This window comes from Dinoponera quadriceps, unplaced genomic scaffold (genome assembly GCF_001313825.1).
Source record: "Dinoponera quadriceps isolate SergipeBrazil2010 unplaced genomic scaffold, ASM131382v1 scaffold616, whole genome shotgun sequence".
Lineage (NCBI taxonomy): Eukaryota > Metazoa > Arthropoda > Insecta > Hymenoptera > Formicidae > Dinoponera > Dinoponera quadriceps.
This window is the reverse complement of record NW_014555184.1, coordinates 1,402,818-1,425,019: the sequence shown is the minus strand read 5'-3', so window position 1 is coordinate 1,425,019 and position 22,202 is coordinate 1,402,818. Positions and strand designations below refer to the sequence as shown.

General features: G+C 42.9%; 1 protein-coding gene across 2 annotated transcripts in view; it reads left to right on the top strand.

Annotated features, from left to right (window-relative positions):
- Positions 1–22,202, top strand: part of LOC106743363 (tRNA dimethylallyltransferase, mitochondrial) — a 113,631-nt gene that overhangs the window by 88,419 nt on the left and 3,010 nt on the right. For both annotated transcript variants that reach the window (XM_014617137.1, XM_014617138.1), the window contains exon 5: positions 8,509–8,624. In XM_014617137.1, coding sequence (XP_014472623.1) covers positions 8,509–8,624 — 116 coding nt within the window. The remainder of the gene's footprint in view (positions 1–8,508; positions 8,625–22,202) is intronic.

The window sequence follows — 22,202 nt, the reverse complement described above, 5'->3', positions numbered from 1 at the left end:
AAAATGAAAAAGGACAGACGCGCGTAAACTACGGCGAGAACCCGGGTTCCGAAAGAAATGAGTAAAAGTACACTTGAAATAGGAAAGACTGACCGCGTCGGTCGCGCGGCGTAGCAGCTCGAGTGCTGGAAAAAGTGCTGAAATATATATTCGCGCGAAAATATCTCTATGCGTCTAATTTATTTCTCGGGATTTCTCGATATTTCAGCGACCTGGCTTGGCGAATGCGCAAATCTTCCAGCTTCCACCGAGCTGAACACCAACACTTAAGGTAGTTGTAGCGTAAAATGAGTTTTTTAAGAATTCGTTGAAACTTGCATTATATATAAATTTAAATGTGACGTAATTATTGGGATGCAATTAGGAAACGATAAACCATTCGAAAGCTGATATTCGCAATGAAAAACAACACTTTTTGTAAATATTCCTTGAGGTTAATGTCCTATTTTTAACTTCAAAGAAGTGAATTTCTACCAAACCACATTTAGGATTTTAATGAAAAACTAGTATGATATTAAGGATTAATATAGAGACATCGTACAAAACATTGTAGAATTATTGTGATCATTTTGTTTTGAAAATATCATCGTGGAAAATTTACAATTTATAATAATAACCGCAATATATGTTCATATACGCATATTTATATATCACTTTCTATTATGTATGCACCTCTATTAGCTCAACTGATGTATTAACAAAGCATTAATAAGAAAAATAAAAAATATCTCCGTATTTATAATATTGTATATTTGTGTATGTTTGTTCTAATTCCGCTCAAAATTAACATTTATTATTTAGATAGATAAAATTATAGGAGAATTTTTTTCAATAAATAACAAACTTATGTAGGGGCTCCTTAATATCGCCACTGAAAATCCGGCACTCTACGATACAACTACCTTAAGCTAAAGTCATCGGGGAAAAAAGTCACATGAGTCACACGAGAACGTTTATAGGATCATTAAGTCACCGAGATTTGCGATATTATTCCTCTTCTCGAGACACAGATAAGGATTACCAGATGCGAAAACTATTTTTCCCTCTCTTTTTCTCGCCCTCTCTCCTGCACTGGAAATTTTATTCAATATCGCCCTCTTTTATAACCGCGATGACGGTAATGATTACGACCTAATCTTTATGTATCATATAACGTGCTTGGCAAAAGAGAACGCGTTTCAAGTTTCTCATAGTCGCCACTTAAGTGTGCTCTTCCTTCGTCTCGATACTGTTAAGGGCCTGTTCCGGCCTCATTAAAGGAGATACTTATCGCCTGCTTGTGCCTCGCGAGGATTTATCCTCCTGCTTTTTATATGCGTTTGTAGATCGATTTTCTCGATGGCGCGAGACACTTGAGACAACGGCGCTGCGTTCGGATCGTCGTCGGCCATTGCGGATTATCCATCTTAATTTCATCGTTATTATGAGCAGCTTACGAGCGAGTGAACGCGGGTAAACTTGACGTGGGAACGGCAAAATGCGGAATACCGCCCAGATCAATACGTAACACGACATCGAGTGTCTCGCGCGTTTCATTGTTAATTTTGCAGTAAATAAAATAAAAGGACACGTTTTATCATTTCTTCGTTTAAATGCTTAAGAATGATTAATTACAATTATCACTCAAGTTTCTCTTCTAAACTCCGGCGCAACGTAGCTAATAGGCTTAGAAGATCAGGTCTTACATTGTCGCACCACTTTATGGATAGAAGCTCGTGTAATTCCGTTTGTTAGCAGTTTTTGCTAGAAACTAGTAAATTAAACACAAACAAATTCTCTCTCTCTCTCTCTCTCTCTCTCTCTCGTACTCTCGATATACATCGCTTTTTCTCGACGGACGACGCTGCTTTTTATTTCGTTTCCCTCGCAGCGGTTCTCTTTCTTACCGGTTCGAAAAATCAACGCAAACGAGCAGATTCGCACGAAAGCGCGCAGCCGGTGCCGTGGGCGTGCTTCATTTTCCACGAAAATCATTTGTCCAAATTACAGGACGAGTCTCTCTCTTGCTCGCTCGTTCGTTCGTTTATCCGTGGCTCGTAACGCATTATGGGAGGAAAAAAGGAGGAACTATGAGACCAGCCGCACATATTTGCGTGCCGCATTATATTACGATTCCGTTGATTCCAGAAAATGTATTATCCGCTGTAAAAACTCGGCAAGTCACACAGACAAACAGACAGACAGGCAAAGTGGTCAATGGCCCCGCTGGGAACTATTCCAAATTTTTCGCACGCGCGCTTTTCAGTGTCGTTTATGAGAGAGCCTGTGTAGAGATAAAATGACGAATTCTCCGTTCTATTTTCGGTACATCGGTGGAGAACAGAACACACTTGGCAAGCAGGAAATGCCAAAGGATGCAACCGTCTAGGATATTTATTACGCTTTTTCGCGAGTTTCTTCATATTTTTCCGCGTGATATGTTGATAACCTCCTAATATTAACGCGCCGAGTTGTGAACACAAATAAATATCACTTACGTCGCGAGAAATGGACAGGTGGCACCGAAACGGAAAAAAGGAAGGAAGGGAGAAGTGGAGAGAAAGAAACGCCCGACGAGTAAGCACACTGAAAGAAGGATTTGGTAATTGAGGAGAAAATACTCAAAAATCTATTTGTGAGATATTTACCTCGGAAATCAATCTTATTGCTCTCCCTATAAAATAAATCTGACATCTCACGAATAAATTTGTAAGTACTTTTTTTCTATATTACTATACTTAATATACTTTTATATACTTTTTTATTTAGTTACCAAATCCTTTTAATGCATACATCGCGAACTCGGTGTTATCGGATGAAGACGAGAGCGTGCGTGGTCCTCACGAGACCGAATGATCGATCCTTTGTACCGCGCAACTCGAATATGACAATGCATATCGTTATCCTTCGGCTCGTCTGGGGCAACTGAAGGAGATCGCCCGAGGCGATTAATGGCGAACGCGGCGAAAGGAGCCTAGTAGCGGCGTCTTCTCTTCTGCCGGGTTCCGAGTTGCATCAACGTCGCGGAATTCGCGTTTCGGCCGTTTACCGCGATAAACTATCGCGTCTTATTCGTGATCTAATCGTGTATTCTCCCGGTAGCGCCGCCTACACTGACGGCAGCACGGGACCGGGCGTTTGTATGCATGCGGTTACCGAATCCGGATGAGCCCGGGCCTTTGACTTTTTCACCTCCAGACAGGATCATTGATTTCGGCGAAGGTCGCGGCGCAAAAGCGCGCTACGCAAAATACGAAGCCGGTGCCTGCCTGCTTATCTACCTACGCGCCTCCGCGCCGTTCCGGTGCCGTAAGTAGATGCACGCTATTTGCGGAACGCCGAGACTACTGAGCGCACTTTTTTTTTCTTTCTTTTTCTCTCTTGCTTTCTTTACGCACGTCTTTCTCTTCCCTTTTCTTCACCGGTGTTTTCTCTCGCGGTAGTGTGCTTTCGATACGTCAATCCCAATCTGCTATCACGGACGGCTTCTTTTCTCCTTCCACTTCAACCTCCCCCCTTCGTTCTCTTTTTCTTGGATGAAATGAGAAATCGCACAAGCGGAACGATTTTTCAACGAAGGCGCTCGATTGAGACCCCCCGACTGAGTAAAGATTTCGTTTTCTTTGCCGCGCGATTTTACGCCGCGCTTGTTTGTCAAATTGTAATATTTGCCGAACTGTGTAACGGGTCGTGGGAAGCAATCTTATTTTTGCAAATGCGCTATTTTTAGAGGCGACTGCGTATACTCTTTGTAATATCGTCGATTGGCCGTCACGCGCGTATCCCTCATCGTGCACAGCAAAAAAAGTGCAGGGATCAAGTAAACGTAATTACCTCTTTTTCAGCCTCTCAAAACAAATAATATTTTTATCAATTTAAGTGTGTTTTAACAGTTTGTAGTAAATACTTACTTAAACGCAATAATACGTCAATTTGTAGATGAATTACTACATATAAATGTAAAATCGTTCTAAATTTAAGAGAGTATCTATTAAAATTACGTAATGTTTCATTTCCATTGAAGAAACCTAATGATTTTAAATTTCGAATTTTTGTAAATAATAATAGTATTAATAATATTAACAATAATTATAATAATTATAATAATTAATTAATAATATTAATAATATTAATAATAATATTGTTAAGTTGAGTACGTTAAGTTAAGTACGTGCAATTATTTTCTTTACGGGAAGAAGTAAACATGGCAGGTTGTAACCGAACATACGTTAATTTCTCTAAACAAATTTTTTATCCTTGGAAAGAAACCGAAAAATACCGTTTTTTCCTGAATCTGCAAAACTATAGGTAGCATTTTTCTTTCAGTGTGTATTTTATGCGAGAAAGACGAACTATGAATTATCTCTCTCTTTCTCTCTCTCTCTCTCTCTCTCTTTCCGCGGAAACCATCTCAATGCCACTTGTATCGCACTGGCCGGTCATAAAATTCGTCATAGCGTGAGCACACGCACCGGCATACGTGGAATGTAGTTGGGCCACATAGTGGCTTCATGTACCGTGTGCTCGTCAAATACTGATTTTGGCCGTCGGTTTGCGTCATCGACGTGGATGCGCGCGTTCGAGCGTCGCGGCGCGCATGAATGAAAGCGAGGAGAGGAAAGCGTGTACGTGCGCGGGCGTGCGAGCGAACGAACGAGCAGGCGAACGAGCAAGTGAACGAACAGGCGTGCGTTGTTGCGCGTGTGCGTACGTGGGTGGATGTGTATGCGTAGGGCGCTAGGCTTCGGCATTTAAATGGGATTTAAAGTGAGCGAACACAGCCGAAACGGGTTGCGGAGGTCGCGTTTTAACCGTGAACGATCGTGAGAACGATTCGGCGTCGGGTCTCCGATTGTATGCGCCGCCTTTCCGTTGCGTTTTCTGTGTTAACGAAGACCCTCTCTCTCTCTCTTCGGAGGAAAAGAAAGAGAGAGAAAGAGAGAGAGAGAGTTCCCGGTATGCCCGACACGATACCTGCTGGCCGAGAAATTAAACGAGTATTGCTTAGAGATGAACCATTTCAAAGAAATTTAAAAAATCAGAAGAAAATTTAATTTTAAAGCGACATAAATGAGATATCCGTCAATCGTGTAACGAGATTTCTCTCTTTCTCCTGTGCAATTTGTGGTGAACGTTTATCCACATTAATGTTCGTTATACGTTATATGTCGACAATATCCGAAAAGGAAAAATTAGACTACTACTGCGCGTCACTTGAAATTGCCTTCGGAATGTATATCTCAGAATTCTCACGCAGAATCACGCGGAAGACTCGCTCGCGAGAAGCGCTTCCCTAACTCTGTATTTGCCTTAGGCGCTATGACGCAAAGCCCCTGGCACATGTATACTTTCGCACGCTTTATTTTTCATCGACGCGGTATATTTAGGAAAAGCCCCTTTCGTCCGGTTATACTTTCTCGCACGGTGCCGGCGCAAATTCGGACGATCGATTAGCGCTCGCGTGCTTCGCATAATATCGCGGCCGCTCGCCAGGCGCACGTGCTCAATTAAAAGTCGCGCCGAGGTGCCAGCAGTTATGTCAGCGAGGATAGCGAGATAGTCGGCAGTTTCGCGGCTCTTTACATTCCGCGTGCCGATTGTGGCGTCCGGACTGTCGGAAGGAAATATTCTGTTCCCTCGTTCATTCCATCGGCACTACTCAGGGACTAAATGATCCCGCCGTTATCATTTAAGGGGACGCCATACTTGAAGATTTTACCGATAGGATACTGCTTTTTCCAAATTTACGACTTAATGATTGCACACAATTATTTAAATGCTTTTACGTAGCGAAAATGAGCTGGAATGTTGCTCGGTATGTGCGAAAATGATTAAAAATTCAAAATGACATCTCTCTAGCTATCAGTTAGCGTAAATATATAAAGAAATTCTGCATCTTGTACACACTGAATGAATCAATGTTCCAATCCAGAAAATGTCAAAGAACATCTTTATACCTTTTCAATCAAATTCAGAGCCTTAAAATAATGCGAAAAATTTGCAGAAAATATTTTTACACATCTCCGTTAGATCTTACTGATAGATGTGGCAAAACAGAAAGCGCACATTCTTCGCGCTCATTTAAATCGTACTTAAATTTACATAAGATCTACATATGTACGAGGAATACAAATAGAGTAACGTGAAATCATTGTTTATATGATAACATAACATTTTGAGGGTCACCTCTACATTATCGACGCGTGTGAAATTCGTCATCGACCTTGGCATCCCATTAATTATCACGAATTTAATTTCACTCATCGTTTATTAACGCCCGTCGCATCGGTGTATTGTTTCACCATTAGCCACAATTATTGGAAATTAATTTTCACTCGTTCGAATATTTCACAGCCGGTCCCCCGCGCCCACCTCTTTCGAATATTCGTATACTTCATTCTGATTCACGTTCTTTTATTATACGTTCCCATTGGATTCCTACCAACGCGTTAGATAGCTAAACCGCCGAGTCAGACAACGCGCACTCGACATTGAGCTTCATGCGGGCTCGCATGCCGTTGTTCCAATGTATCTCATCGCATCCTCTCGCAATCGCCGCGACGGACTCACACAAAGCTGGATATACACTGAGCGAACAAATAAGGAACGAACAGCGAATGCAACCTTTCGTTATTACAATTTGGAAAAAGTCTGCGTCATAACGAATCCGAAGAGAACTTTTTATGCGGGTTTGCTTATAAAGTGCTTTATCAGAGAATTTATTCGTGCGCATTTAGACGCGATATTCGTCCGGAATACGCTCGTGCCCGCTCCGATTGCGAGATGTACCGTGCGATGATCATTCGATAATATTTGCCTCAGGAACAACGGCGAGATATTATTGCACGTAACACGCGATCCCTCCCGACGACGTCGTTCGCGTGTGCGTCGTTCGCGTTGCCCGCGAATAAATAGTGTGCCCAGGCGTTCTTTTCGACGATGGTGTGCGTTGCAATATGTATCAGCCGCGCAAAACCACCGCTCGAGGGAGAAAAAGAGAGGTAGAGAAGGATACGCGGAAAAAAGGAATTAGCTGTCCATATGATTCAAATGAAATTTAGTTGGCAGGGATAGTTTTTTGCTGTTTGAAAGCAAAAACTAGATACGGGGACAAGAAAAAAATGAGGTAAATTGATTAAATTTCAGTTGTATTACAGAGACAACGAATTTTTACCTGTGGGAGATAGTTTTTTTTAGCTATGGGAGTTAGTTTTTAATTGTGGAAGCTAATTTTTGTTTTCTGTAGAGAGAGAGAGAGAGGGAGAGAACGCGAAGCGACACGCACGGGGCCTGTCGGCAATTTTGCACGTTAGCCTCGAGGACACGCCGCCTTTCTTCTAACGTTGTCGTTGCCGCCGCTATCGTCTAGATCGTATAAGAGAGAAATAATTGCAAAACTCCTCGCGGGGGCTATCAAGGCTGGCGGAATTTTTTCCATCTAACGGAACGCTACGGAACGTGCTGTTCTTCGTCGTAATCGTGGCCGTCGTACGGTTAGTAGATAGGATCAAGGACCGTCCTTGGCATTGATCCTGCGCGCCGATCAGTCTTTTCTTGACGATATCGCGTGATCTTAACAAGGTTCGGTCATTGAGATGATTCCGATTCGTTCGACGGTGTCATATCTGATCACAGCACCGTAGCTGTGCACGCCTGTCCTTTGAACGCCGATGTGTGCGTCTTCCCGCGAATCGACGATTGATTCACGGTGAAACGTATATGTACACATGCGTGAAATCTGCCATGTGCGACACACACCACCAAGCGCTAATGAGCGCCTCTCGGAAGTCAGACTGGTCGACTCCATTTTTGCCTCCATTTTTCAACTTTTTAATTATGAAAAGTTAAGCATAACAATTAAATCATTACATGTACACTTTGGCGTGGAAATTCAGAAATTTAAGGAATTCCGAGAAATTTACAGAAAGTGCAGTGAAACATTTTTCCTTCTGAAGGGCTTATATATACAGGATATCCCAGACCAACAGGGACATTCTTCGTGAGGGTGTAGAACAGATTAAGGTGAACAAAAAGTCCTCGACCATTTTGCAAACAATACGGAAAAATGTCGAGTTATTAATTATTGAAAATTGTCTAAAATCTTAAGAAATGCACGATTTACCACGACGGCCGATTATGTAATAACAAATCAACAATTACCTAACAATAGAATTTTATTTAGACATCGAACATCTAATGGCATATCACTTACGCTTCTTTTCGCGGGCGGTTCACCCGGTAAAATATATTTCCGATCCGAAGACGCTTGTTTGTTATACACATTCGATTCGACTGAGTAGTGGAAAAAAGGATTTACGGAACCGTACGATAGGATACTTAATATACTCGGAATAGCGGAGAGTCGTTAAGCGGCTCCACGACAACTCGAAACTAGCTAGAAAACGCGGTCGTGCCATTTCGAGGTGGTTTCGAAACGAGATATACCGCAAACGTCTCTTAACAAGCGATATCTGTCAACGTCTCGCTTAATTAATAAGGGGCCTCTCCTTTCTCTGAAATTCTTTGCAGAGTGTCCTCGGCAAAAGGCTGGAGGACCGAGTGGACAGCATGCTGGAGACCGGCCTGGTGGAGGAATTACTCGACTTTCATCGCAAATACAACGAGGAACGGATTAAGTCCACCGAGTGAGTGCAATTTTTCAATATAAGCCGTTCGTGTTGCGTGAATCCCGACGCAAGTTCAAGAATCTCAAGTCTAATCCACGTCCTATCGTTTTCTCTCCTCCCTGCCTGCACGATTTCTTTCGTCTGTCTTTTTTCTCTTTCATCACGATTTAATGATCCCGAGTCGAAATTTCCCTTTTACATTAAGTCTACTTAGTTCTACCTCAAGTTCTCAAATGTCTTCTATTGCGCTTCTTCTGACGCTACAAATGGGAAGCTATTTCCATTTTCTCCACTTGAAGATTTAATGAACTTAGAGCCACTATTAGAACCAAATAAATAAATAATAATTTACATCGTAATTTAAAAAAAAGTGTACGGTGATATATGATGTTATCGTAGCTCAGTTTTTCATTGTTGGATGATGACTGCAATTGGAAAAGCAATTTGAAAAGATAATTCGCGCGCGCACGTCTTTTTCGCGGTAATTCCCGTGTGGTTTAAACGAAGAAACGCTGATCGTAACTCGCACGCGTATCGGTTTCGCGACGGAAATTCTGTGCACGATCGATGATTAAAGATTGTTATTAATGCTGCGCCGAGCACGTGCATGCACACATACATACGTTTGATGCGGAGTTTCACGGTGATATCGATCGTATATGTCCTGATTAGCATGTTTTCTTTGGAAGGAACATCGCGGACACAATACGCGGAGTTTCCTTGTCGCAAGCAGAAAATGCGGACGGGGATGCGTCAAGGATAACGAGTAAATTAATATGCAGAGCTGCGAGCCGCTTGTCGTGATGCCTCGCGATAAACCTCTCGGCGCTCGTTCCAATAAACGTAATTCTGTTCGTTCAGCTCGCTGTTCATCACCGAGATAATCTTAATTATTCCTCGGCACTTCGAAATGTTGATAAAGTTCTCCGGCAATGTGCGAAAGGCAACGCGACAAGTGCACTCACTCCGCTACGGTTACACGTAACTTCAAGATCCTCCGACCGAGACGGATTTAATTTTGCCAATCTGATTTCGGTGATTCGATTTGGTTTAATTTGGATTGTTCCTTCGCGAAGAAGCATGTTTTCCGGCGAGACTCGTATACGCATTGTTTTCACGACTCTCGACATCTGCTTATTCAACATATCCGCGATTAAATTAAATCAAATTCCACGAAGCGAGAACCTCGGGATTATCCGAGCATCCTTTCCTATACATATGCGATGCGCGTGACTCAAGTATTATCAGAAGTCAGAAGAGCGTTACTTCCTCGTAACGCTGAGTAATAAAAGGAACTCTCTCAGAGAATCCAGATTGCGATCGATTTGCGGGAATAAAGTTTGCGCGCGCGTGGCAGAAAACTCATTAAGGCGCACGAAATGACGGACGCTTCTGTAATCGTACCCGCCGCTGGAATTACACGATTGAGTAATATCTCGGCGATCGAGAAAGCGCGCGAAGAAAATGGAATTGTTTGAATTCACGTGACGAATGGATAAACCGAATGCGTTTCGATTGAAGGAAATCGAATTTCTGCTCGTGCATTGGGAAAAATATCATTCTACTAGCAAAGAAAAACGATTACTCACAATTTGTCAGTTTACTTTCCTTCTTTTAAGTAATTTTAAGTTACCCCCAGCAAAGAATATTTTCTTGATAATAGTCTTAAAATATACGAGACAAGTTTGGTTCTTATAATCAGAAATTTTGTTTCTTTCAACCAAATCACGTCTGATTGTCTATTTCTCGACTGATGCATCCAAACTGGTTTTTCAGCGTAAGAATTTGGTTTCCTTCAACCACACCAAAAAACACGTTTGTCTCAGGTAGATCCATCCAAACTCATTATTCAATATATGCGCTCTCTCTCTCTCTCTCTCTCTGTCGTTCACACGCGTGTCGTGCAAATCGCAGCGTCGAATTCACAAGCCGGTGGCCGTGGCCGCGCGTCGGCCAAGCACGTACACAAGCGGAGCCGACGACTCGCATACGCTACCCGCTGATACAGGTCTTTGTGAATGGGACTCCTCCCTCGCTCCGTCGCGCCTTACTCGCTTCCGGAAGTCGCGGGCGTAGCGCGGCCGGATGTCGGTGAGAAAATAAAGGAAGTAGCCAACCGCGCGAGGAAAAGCACGGCCGCGCGATTATGTGAGCGTGAGTGCGATGTTGGGCCGAAAATTAATCATCTTTTAATGAGCCGTCTNGCCCCCCCCCCCTCCCTTCTTCATAAAGAAGCAAGCTGAGCGAAGAATGGAGGCGATCGCGCGCTCGCGGCTTCCCATAAACCCGGTCGACTGGACTTCCATCGTCCTCGAGAGAAAGAAGGACGCGATAGCGTATACGCGGAAAATGCAAATCGTTCGACGATGAGTCGCGGGATAATTGAAAGCTATAATTAGCGTGACGATTTATGCAACTGACGCAAAGATAGCGCGAGTGATTAGATAGAACGGACTCACGACAGACGGAAGGACAGTTAAGTGTGTCGCGTCGGCGGCGGGTGTAGTCGAGAAAGATACACGGAATCCGCGCACGACGGATGGACGAAAAGTCAAGAAACACCGACAGGAATTTACTTCCCTTTCAAATCACTGTGCGATATCACTGCGAGTAGATGCGCGTGAGTAGAATCTTAGATATAAATCGAAAAGTGACATTGAATTCGGTACATCGAAAATCGGCCATCTTTTTTCTACGGCGATACTGAGAGCATACGGAGTAAAGGAGTGAGAGAAGGAAAATGGATGAGAAAGAAAGGAGGAAAGATTGCAGGAAATTATCCTCAATAATTAGTCTAGATAAGAATACTCTTCGAAAAGAAGTCGGGGTATTTTTTGTTATTAGTAAAGGATCAATATACGTGAAAAAATGTTTCAAAAATGTTTTAAAAAGTAGGTAAGATCACAAAGGTAACGTAAAGGTAATATATTAATAAATGTCCAAAATAATGTAATTTCAGTGTTTCTATTTTACTTCTTTGATCATTTTCTATAGGTATGATTAGTATGTCGGTTTTGGGGCTTAGTTTCTAGAAGCATCAATCCTCAAACATCCTAGAAAATGGTCGTTCGCAAGGTAATATGTAATTATTTACATAAATCAAATATCTTGGTAGAGAAGTGCTACTGGTTTGCATCCGTGGGCATAAATTTTAATTTCGCACGTCAAGACGTTTTTTAGAACCCAATGACAAAAAGTTATGCTGATTTTTTGCGCTATTCCTCTATAACTTATCGGTGTATTACATACTCTCAGTCGTAGTCGCTAAGAAAAAAATGGCGCCACGGTCGTGAATCATCAGACAGCCAATCAAACCGATCCCGTCCAATGTCATTCTTCTCTATTTATATCTAGAACTTTACGCGCGAGGAGAGCCACGGCGTTATCGATCGCGCGAGGGAGAAAAAAGAGAGACGGGCGGCGGAACGCAGAGAAACGCAGGAGCGGGCAGATAGCAATTATTTTATTACGGCCGACGTATCCATCAGCCATGGCAGGTGGTAAATTATGAGAAAGTGTAACGGCCGGCGCGGAGAGCGGCGGGCGCAAATATCTCACGTGTCTCGATTAACGGCGGCCGACAGGTCGTTCCGTCGGTCGCTCGGTCGCCCGGGTGGAACTCGCGCGAAGAAAGTGCGGTCGGTGCGGGAAACTAATTATTTTATCGCGCGCGTGAACGCGAGCGCGAGAGGACCGCAGCTCCGCGCTCTCACCGCGCGCGGTGATAAATAATAGCGCGGCCAGAAGTTCAACCGCGCAAGAAAACGGCGTCGGATGCGACTTCCGCTCGCGACTTCCTCGATCCAGAAGTTCCGCCGACGAAGACGGAGACTTTTTGCAGTTGGCTTCGAGTTCGCGCGTCTATACCCCGGAGCGGGGCGCGTAAAAAGTTGCGCTTTTCTTTCAGGAGCGAGCGGGAGGGGGCTGGCGATCCAGGCGGAATTGAAATTATTTACGTGAGCGAATTGATAAAAATACAGAAAGAGACGGCTGTCTCGTCAGGCGGTATCACGTCGGCCGAAAGCGACGCGGAATCTCTCGGAGATGAGGAGGAGACCCATGATGAGACGGTGCCGCTCGGCGCGATTATTTAATCCCGCTCGCATATTTCAGGCGCGAACGAAACCTGACGTTTTCTTTTCCCGGAAAGGAATGGAAAGCAGCGCGTATTTCGTACTGCTTATGTTACAGTGTATAATGTTACCACTTTGCGCGTCGTGTCATATTATGCGGATACTGCACATTCTTGCCCAACGTATCGTTCATTCGCGTTAATGCCTTTTACGCGTAAAACTCGAATATTTTACACGTGTTGCAGCGCTGCTCTTCTAATTCCATCGCGAGAAACGTAGCGGAATTGTACGTTTGAACGTCGAGCTCACGGAGCCGCAATTTAATTACATAGATATTGCAATTGGTTTCGATTCGGGAGAGAAAGAGAGAGAGAGAGAGAGAGAGAAAATAGCGTTAAATATAACTTCACACAGAAAGACGTTTCGTCTGTATCGCGAAATTAATAAATATTATGAAGATAAATCGAAACATCGTTCGTTAAAGGCTCGTCGAGAATCAAGAACTTCGTTATTTAACGGAGCAATTTAAAGTCGCTCGCGTAAGCAAACCATCGCGTTAAATCACGGAACTCTGCGGTCGGTCAATTCTCAGTTTATTTGCCGTGTTTCACGCCGATGTAGAAAAGAGAGAGAGAGAGAGAGAGAGAGAGAGGAGAAGATATCCAAGCCGACCATTCACACCGCGTCATCGGATTCCGCAAGAATCTGATAGCCGACGCGGAATATTTTGCTTATCGTTCGCGTGCTTCCTTCACACGAGGAGAACGAAAACGCAAAAGAAGCCTATTGTTAGCGAGCGATAATAATCCGACGCAAGGTTTGCCGACCGCACGCGTGCGCACGCTCGGACTTGATTGATCGTCCTTAATTGGCTCTTCTTCCCGTCGTAAAATTTTGAAAATGCTCGCTACGTCGGACAAAATTAATTTATAAGTGGCCTGATTCTGAATTCGAGCCGCGATGGATTTAGGCGAAAGATTGAAAAAGAGATCGATTCGACCTACTTATAGTATGTTAATGAGGTTTGCGAAAATTAATTTATAATCGTGAAAGAGGAGATAGAGGACGAGACGACACTTCTAGCATTTAAATAAGAAGTGGTATAAATTAAATATAAAGTGTCATCGATATAAAATGATTAAAATATCGTATTAAATATAGAATGAAAATTCAAATGATATGGTATAAATTCGACATAAATCTGCTGTACGCATGGTGAGAATTTTACTGCAAAAATTCCTACAGAATCTTGTAACCGACGAACATATCGATATTCTGCCTTGAATTATTCTTATCCTTCTGTTTCATGAATACTATTTATATTTCAGGAATTGGGATCTTCTTTGAAAAAATTACTATGTTTTTTTTGCAAAACTTCCTGTTATTCTATCTTTGTCAATTTATCAATTCATCAATACTATTTATATATTTTATTTCTTTTATTATATCCGTTAAATTTTATATTAAATCTACTATTATATTATCTCAGCAAAATTCTCCTCATGTGAGTTCTTCAATGAGACAACCGAAAGATAAATATTTCGCAGTTACTATTATTTATTATTTATTATTTCATCTTGTCAACTTTATCGATACTATTTCTGCAGGATGTCCCAAGCTAATGAACGTGGTAAAATTGAAAAGAATCGATACGAATGAAGGCTACATAACATTTTCTCCGTGTAGGATGACGAGACGACGCGTAAAGACCGCACGCTATATCGTTCTCGAGGAAACGCCGCGACAGGCGGACGCGGAACCAGCGGACGAGCTTTCCCAGTTTCGCCCGAAGTTTAGCCGCTCGTACCGCCGTTTCACGGTTTTATTTCGATCGATAATGAAGCCGATCGCGGCACTCTCGGAACCGGTACGACGACGGGAGGAGTCGAGCCGGCGGAACGGGTATCGGGATGTATCGTCGCGCGAGATCCTTTTCCCGCGCGAGAAGGCGCGGTCGCTCGGCCGCGCATCGCGTGCGACGGTCCTCTTATCGCAGCAGGTAAGTCCAGCCGGTAGTTATCAGTCCCTCCAATGGTCCACGCTCGCTTCCTCTTCCATCGCCGATACTGTTTCATCGTCGACCGGTCCGGCGATTTCTCTCGGTTCGCTCGCGGCGATATCGCTCGCTGGGCTTTTCTTCCCATCCGCGCGCGCGCGCGCCGCGGAATAATCCCTATCGGAGGGAGAAGCTTGTCTTCCGGCAGCACGACCGATCCATCCGATGGAGTTGCCCGCCCGCGATATCTCGTCCGACTATTACCGCTAATTATTTACCGGGCCACGTGTACACGCACAGGCGGCATCCTCGACGGTGCATCCGCTGCGACGGCTATGCAAATCCGCTGCAATTTGCAGTCGTCGTCGCGGCACGTGCAATATGCGGTGCGTATTAACGAGGCGACGTAACTACCCCGAGAAGGAGATAGAGAGAGAGAGAGAGAAAGAGAGGGGGGGGGACAAGTGAGGAAGGGGGGAATGAGAAAGGTGGGAGGAAGAGGGACTCGGTGTTGTCGAGTCGACACGAACGGTGAAGTTAAGAAGTAAAGGAAAAAACGAATTATGTCTAAGTATCGGCACACGTTCGCACGTTCGCAGCCTCGACAATCTCGGCCGTGGACAACGTGTCGTCTCGTCAGGATAACGAGGGTGTTGTTGATCACGCATGACACGCTTTGATTCCACGAAGAAAGAAAACGATGACTCGCACGTCACATCGCAGACGTAACAAAAAATTTCAAGCGATAGTTACTTCATCCAAGGAAAATAGTTATTCCAATATTCCTTGGCGAATATTTACTAAAACGAGAAATATAATTGACTATATGCAATATGACAACATTTCCTTCGTATAAACAAACATTTACTCGCATGTATTAAAGCAATTGCGACAAGTATCAAATGCATAATATTGAGAATATTAAAATATATTTTCAGATGATATATTTACTGGACCAAAATCTCAATTTAAAATCACTAAGTCCCTTCAATAGAAAAGGAGTATTACATAATTTCTAAGTAAATACTCTCTTAAATTTAAAGCTATTTTCAACCTACATTCATTCACAAGTTAAGGTATTACTGCGTTAAAAGTGAACATTTACTACAGGCTATTAAAAAATATTAAATAACAAAAATTGCTGAAAGTATTACCTGATATAAGAACCTGAGAGACAGGTAATTACGTACTTGTTTCTACTATTTTTTTCTGTGTATGGTCGCTTCTTTCTTTGAGAAATGACAAAAAATATGCCTTCTAAGATTATATTAAGAGAGTCTTAAATACTAGGGAAAACTTGATAAAGGAAGCGAGCGAGAAAAGAAAAAGAGAGAGAGAGAGAGAGAGAGAGAGAGAGAAAGAGAGAGAGAGCGCGCATAGATAACATTCCGATAAAAACGGCACGTGGACTTTTTGTGATGCATTGTCGATCACCGACATAACTATCGTGTCGATCGTATGAATCGCCTCGTCGTATATTATGTCAATAAATCCTTAAAAATCTATTTGACGAGAACATTGAGCGTAGACAAGAGACAGAAGGAGGAAACGCGCTTCCTCCGTTTCTCACGTTTCAAGATCCATGCGAGGGGGGGGGGGGCATTTTACCGTTTCACATGTGACTGCGCCCGAGTAAATTCACGGCGCGAAGGCGTACAATTCCTTGCGTTTGCGTGAACGAAAAAGATACGCTCGATCGATAAGCCGCGGAACGCGCCGATCAAAGATCAGAGCGTCCCGATCTCCGCGGATCTGCGCGGTAATTCGCGTAATTTCGCGAAACACGCCGATAAGAGGCCCCGCGACGTCGATTCGCGCGCTAAGGCTCGATCGATCGCGCGGAGAAGGGCTATTTCGACGAACGCGATTATCCGGAGACGAGCGACAGTCGCACGTCGGAAAGTAATACGGTGCCATTGTATTACGCTCTGTTAACCTGCAACGATGCCATTAACGGCGCAACTGTAGCATACATAATCCTATTATCGGGACGGTGACCGGCGGAGTCGGCGACGTATCGATGTAGATTGATCGGCTTTCAATTGGAAGATTGGCGAGATTGCCGGAGCCGCGCGTATCACGTGCGTGTGTGTACGCGCGGGCGCGTCCCCGGCGAGCGGAACCTCCTAATTCCTCGTCATTTCACCATCGACCGCGTCGCCGGAATTTACCCCGAGCGAAATATAAGTTTCGCGTCGATTCCGTTGGCAAATCTGTCGCTGGTGTCCGGGAGGGTTTCGAAGGGCCGGAGATTGAAAACGGTCGAGGAGTTTTCGCGGCATGGAACGTGACGTTTCGCGCCGAAGCGACGTGTTTCGAGAAGTCACGGGAAAGCTTGAAAGCTCGTATATTCAAGAAGATGTGTGGAAATATCCGTGAGAAGGGAAAATCGCGCGATCAAAATGTTCCATGTTCTTCGGACGAATTTCTCGGTTCCCCGATAGAAATGTACGCACTTCTCCTAGGTACCCATCTAGTTCCTATCGAGCATTCATGCATTCTCATTATTTGCAACAATATCGCGTAAGAAGTGGACAAAGATTTGATTGAGTTTTATTCAGCGGTTGAAGCAGTTCTCCTGGTAAAATTATGTGCAGTTTGCTTAGACGAGTTATTGCTTAGTATGAAATAATTGAATAGTTTTTTGTCCATTTGTTGTTGGGTTTTCGTTCAGTACATGGGTTCCGATTTCGTGCATCTTCTGTGCGCGGTGATTGCAGGAAAAATATCACATCTTGATTGAGATCCCAAGTAGTTTTACTCCTCAATAGACAGAAGCTGATATAACTGTCCGGTAACTGTTCACAAAAATGCATGATATTTTTACCAAGACTGATCGGTGAAAATTTATTAATCGAATTCTGTTGGAATATTCAACGGAAATGTTCTACGTACGTGTTTCTATACGTATATAGAAATCGGTAGGAGCAATATCTCGATAATCTATCGATCGGCATGTTTTAACTTAATTACCGCTCGGATTGATCACCGTAACGTGAAAAAAAAAAAATGTCAGCTCGGTGAATCTACTTTTTCTTCTTCGCCGCGTCGCATGCGACAGGTTTGTCACATTTGCATTTAGCTGCCTCGCTCGCGACAGATGTCGACCTGAAGGGAGAAAACGGGAAAGAAAAAAAACAAGTAAGACAGAAAGAAAGGAGAAGCCGCGGCAGAAAAGATAGCGCTCCACTGTTACGCGAAGACCATAAATCCTGGCGGTAGCGGCGGCCGATTATCTCTCTCGCGGCGAGCCGATAACTCCATATACATTTCGCGGTGGGGAAAATGTAATGTCGCGCGACGTAACGCGCGTACCGCCGCCTGGCAACAAGTTGTAAAAATATTTTCGAATGGTTACGTATTCGCGCCATGCGACACCACGCTGATCGCTGACACTCTGTCGTTATCTTAATTACAAGCTCTAGTGCTGTTACTGGCGCGCGAATGCTATCTCATTGCTGCTACCAGTTGTGGCCCGCGTTAACCATTATCGCGACTATTATCAGTACTTGATTATTATCATGCTCGCGACCGCCGGCAAAAATTCCCCTAAGTTGTTTCAGGGCAAGAAAACACTTATTTCCCGGCTGGACCGAGGCAGCCTCGCGGCCTGCCTTCTGCGTATCCGCACACTGTGTATCTGGGAATTCGTGGTTGCAAAGCTAATATTTGACGACGAATACGCGAGGGCGATATACATATCGCACGTGTGGGAAAGCGCGGGAAGGACACGGCGAGCGAGCGTGTCGCGTCGACGACAGTTGTGCAATCGGCGTTCAATGCTATTAATATTGACTTACATTCAATCTTAATTAAACGTCACTAGTTGGATATATTTCATATTCAATTATTTATCATATGCAATTAGGTATTCCCTATACTTGAGGTAGTTGGCCCGTAAAACTACTTTTCTTCGAAATTATTTTCTAAATTTCACCCGCATATTGATAGAAATGCCATCTGTATGTTCGTAAAGGTAGAAAACGATTGACTTTTTCATCGAGCCCCTTAACATCGTCGTTGAAAATCCGGCGTCACGGACTAACTACCTTGATTGTTTATCAATTCGCACATCTTCCGTACTCAGTCGCATTCGATTCAAGCCGAGAAGCATTAATTCATATTCATCTCAACTCTCATTCATACAACCAACCGACGTGGCTGCAGTTCGGCTTCGCCAAGTTCCGCGTCTTTTCAGACTCGCCGAAGAGCTGGACAAATCGCGAATCGTCCGACTCGCGCGTCGCGCCAGCTCGCAAGTGGTGGCATTGATACGCGTGCGTCAATCGTACAAATCGTACTCGCGATAGCGTTCTGTTTCTCGCCGCGCGTAAATCAAGCGTTACGTCGAGTTGCCGAGCGATCGCTGATCGAACGCGCGGTTAGATTCCGCGCGCGCACGTCTGTCGCATCGTCCGCCCTTCGCTCCGGAGATGAATACGAATGATCGTAAATCGTATAATCGAGGCCTTGATCGTGATCGGCGATTCGACCGGCGAGCGTGAAATTCGTCAAAATGCGTTTATTAACGAGACACGGGAGTTCGCTCGCGCGGTGTAGTGTCGACTGTCATCAGCGACGCGGACGATTCTCGTGAAACGATGTTGATCGACGGGCACGTCGAATTTCCGATAAGGACTGTCGCCCAGCTGAATGGCGAGAAATTGATTGTCTCCCAGGTATGGAGCTGGTGCACCTTGGCGAGATGCACAGAGAAAATAAAGCCTAAGCTGGTCGGTAACTGGAATAGGAATTCTGGTTACCGCTTAGAAACTAGCCATTTTGGTCGACGCTTGTTTCGATGACAACTAAAATCTCAGTACAGGACAGTAAAATTAGCCAGTTCTTGAATAGAAGGCAAAATAGAATCTGGGCGAAAATTGTCCAATAATTGAGTAGAAATTCACGTTTGGATGAAACTGGCCAAAAACTAGTCAGAAACTAGCCGGGCCAAACGTTCCGTTAGATGTCGAAAATATTCTTTTCGTGAAATCGGTAGCTCAAATATAAGCAAAGTAATTAACTTTGCTGTGCGCCTTAATGAATGGAAATATAAATTATTATTATCAAGTTAACATTATTATCACTCGAATAAATTAATTTTCTATAAAAAAAAGTAATCGGGAGTAAAAATTGGTAAAGAAACTGCTGCACAAGGTAAATGGGAATCATCATTTTTTCTAGTTCTTACAAACCAAATTCGGCTCTTAAGAGCTAGAAATTCGATCTCTTCTCCAAGCAAAAACGCGTTTGGCTCGTTATTCGTCGCGTTAATTCGATAAAAACTTTTTTTCTCAGCGTGAGAATTTCGCATCGCGGAAGCCGGTCAGATCAGAAAAGTTGAATGAATTCGGCTGACCGATTCAACGATTAACGCGATACAGCAGTTTCGCGTTTTAATGAGACCTTGCGATATCGCGCGAAGTCGTAAAAATGCGAAAAGAGATCGCAGAGCGATTTCGTGAATTCTCGCCGACTTGATGACGCGCCGAGTGTGCTCATTCGCTCGAGAATCTCGCTTGATGCCCGGCTCTTTTATATATCAACGGCTTATCTGCCAGATAATGACGGGCCGTCGAATTTGCAATTAAACCTTACTCGAGGCGTTCACGCGCGTAAATACTTCCACGTACGCGTCCCGCGTACACACGCGTGATCTACGAGCGATACGACGACAAGGACGCGTATAATCGCGTCGTGCTACACATAGTTGCAACGCAATGACCGTGTCCGCGAATAAAAATAATTATCTCGGTCTTATCTCGGCACTTCCTCGCATCGTGCGCGACGTTCATTACGCAATTACGTTATCGGTATTCTGAGAAGCTTAAAGTCTTCTTCTTACGTAACGTCACTCGCTCGATACAATTTCACCTCGCCGATATCCAGGAATCTTCACGGCTGATCTCGGATTAGAATCATGTCGACGGGTCTCTTTCCGATGTTGCTGATCGTTCAGTACCAGCGAGAGTAATGAGTCAACCGCGGCTCCCGATGTATTTGTGACGCCCGCGTCGCACTCGTCGATCTTAATTTCATCGGTATCGAATCGATTCCCGACGAGTTTTTCATCGCCCTGCAGCGTCCCTCATCCGGCGTAAAGTTATCCGCCCCGCCCGGCAAGCTTGTAATCTTATTCCGCGGCACATTATTATTATTATTGAAAAAGTCCCAAGTCTCCCCTCTCTCTCTCTCTCTCTCTCTCATTTTATATTGAGGGAATTTTACGTAGAGGAAAGGGGAGTAGAATGACGATCTTAAGGTTTGTCGATTTTTCTTCAATTTCGTAATGATATAAAAACAATGATTGATTTTTTTCTAAATAGTTAAAACCTTGCCTATAATCTGCATAAACTAAAAAATTTATAAATAAATTAAAATCTTGTTTAATTTAAATTTTCACAGAACATGTAAATTACGTGTAAATAATATTTTTATTCGTGTTTTATTATGTTATATAAACATTATAATAACAAAATAATATAACAATTTTGTAGGAATCATTTTTTATATGCATAGAAAATTTATTTTTAATCTTTATTTTATCTTACCCATATATGGGGGGGTACCCATATATGGATAAGATAAAATAAAGATTAAAAATAAATTTATGGGTACCCATATATGGGTGAGATAAAATAAAGATTAAAAATAAATTTTACCCATATATGGGTAAGATAAAATAAAGATTAAAAATACATTTTCTATGCGTATAAAAAATGTTTCCTACAAAATTGTTATATTATTTTGTTATTATAATGTCTATATAACATAATAAAATACGAATAAAAATATTATTTATAAACAAAAAAATATGATTTATATGACGATGTAACTTAAAGAAAATAAAATCTAGACAAGAATAAAAGCAAAAAAAATTATTTATAATTATATAATTCAAAACAAAATGTACGAATGCGTCATGTCATCCACATGATCATCTCACTAAATGGTCATCATATTTACTTATTTAATTTAAAAAAACACTTCAATATAAGAAATGAAAAATAATAATACGTTATTATATGTGTTTCTGGTTATATTATACAGTAATTTTATAGAGAAAATAAAAATATTTATTATAATTGTATTATATTGTTCTTTATGAAGAAATACTGCATATAGGTCTATCCAAAACATACTTCTTATTATATTATCTACTATTGTTGACATATTGAAGTCAAACTAAATTATTGTTAAAAGCCTCTATTGAAGTCAACGGATTATTGTTAAAAGCCTCTGATGAGTTGGGCACCGACTAGTTATTTGTTATTAGCTTAGAAAAATGAGCAAATCGTCGTCTTACACTCCTTTTCCCCATCTCTCGATGTCGGGCTCAAAACCGTAAAACTTCTCGTTAAACGGATCTCAAATGCTATCGAAACGACCGGCCGCGTTTAAAGGTTCGGCAAAAAGATCGTGCATTCGCAATTCATCCGATTGCACGGTTGCATTCGGTATGCACATTTACCAAATGGTCCGATCGGCGCGGTCTCACCGCGAGATTTTGGTTAATTGATCATTAGC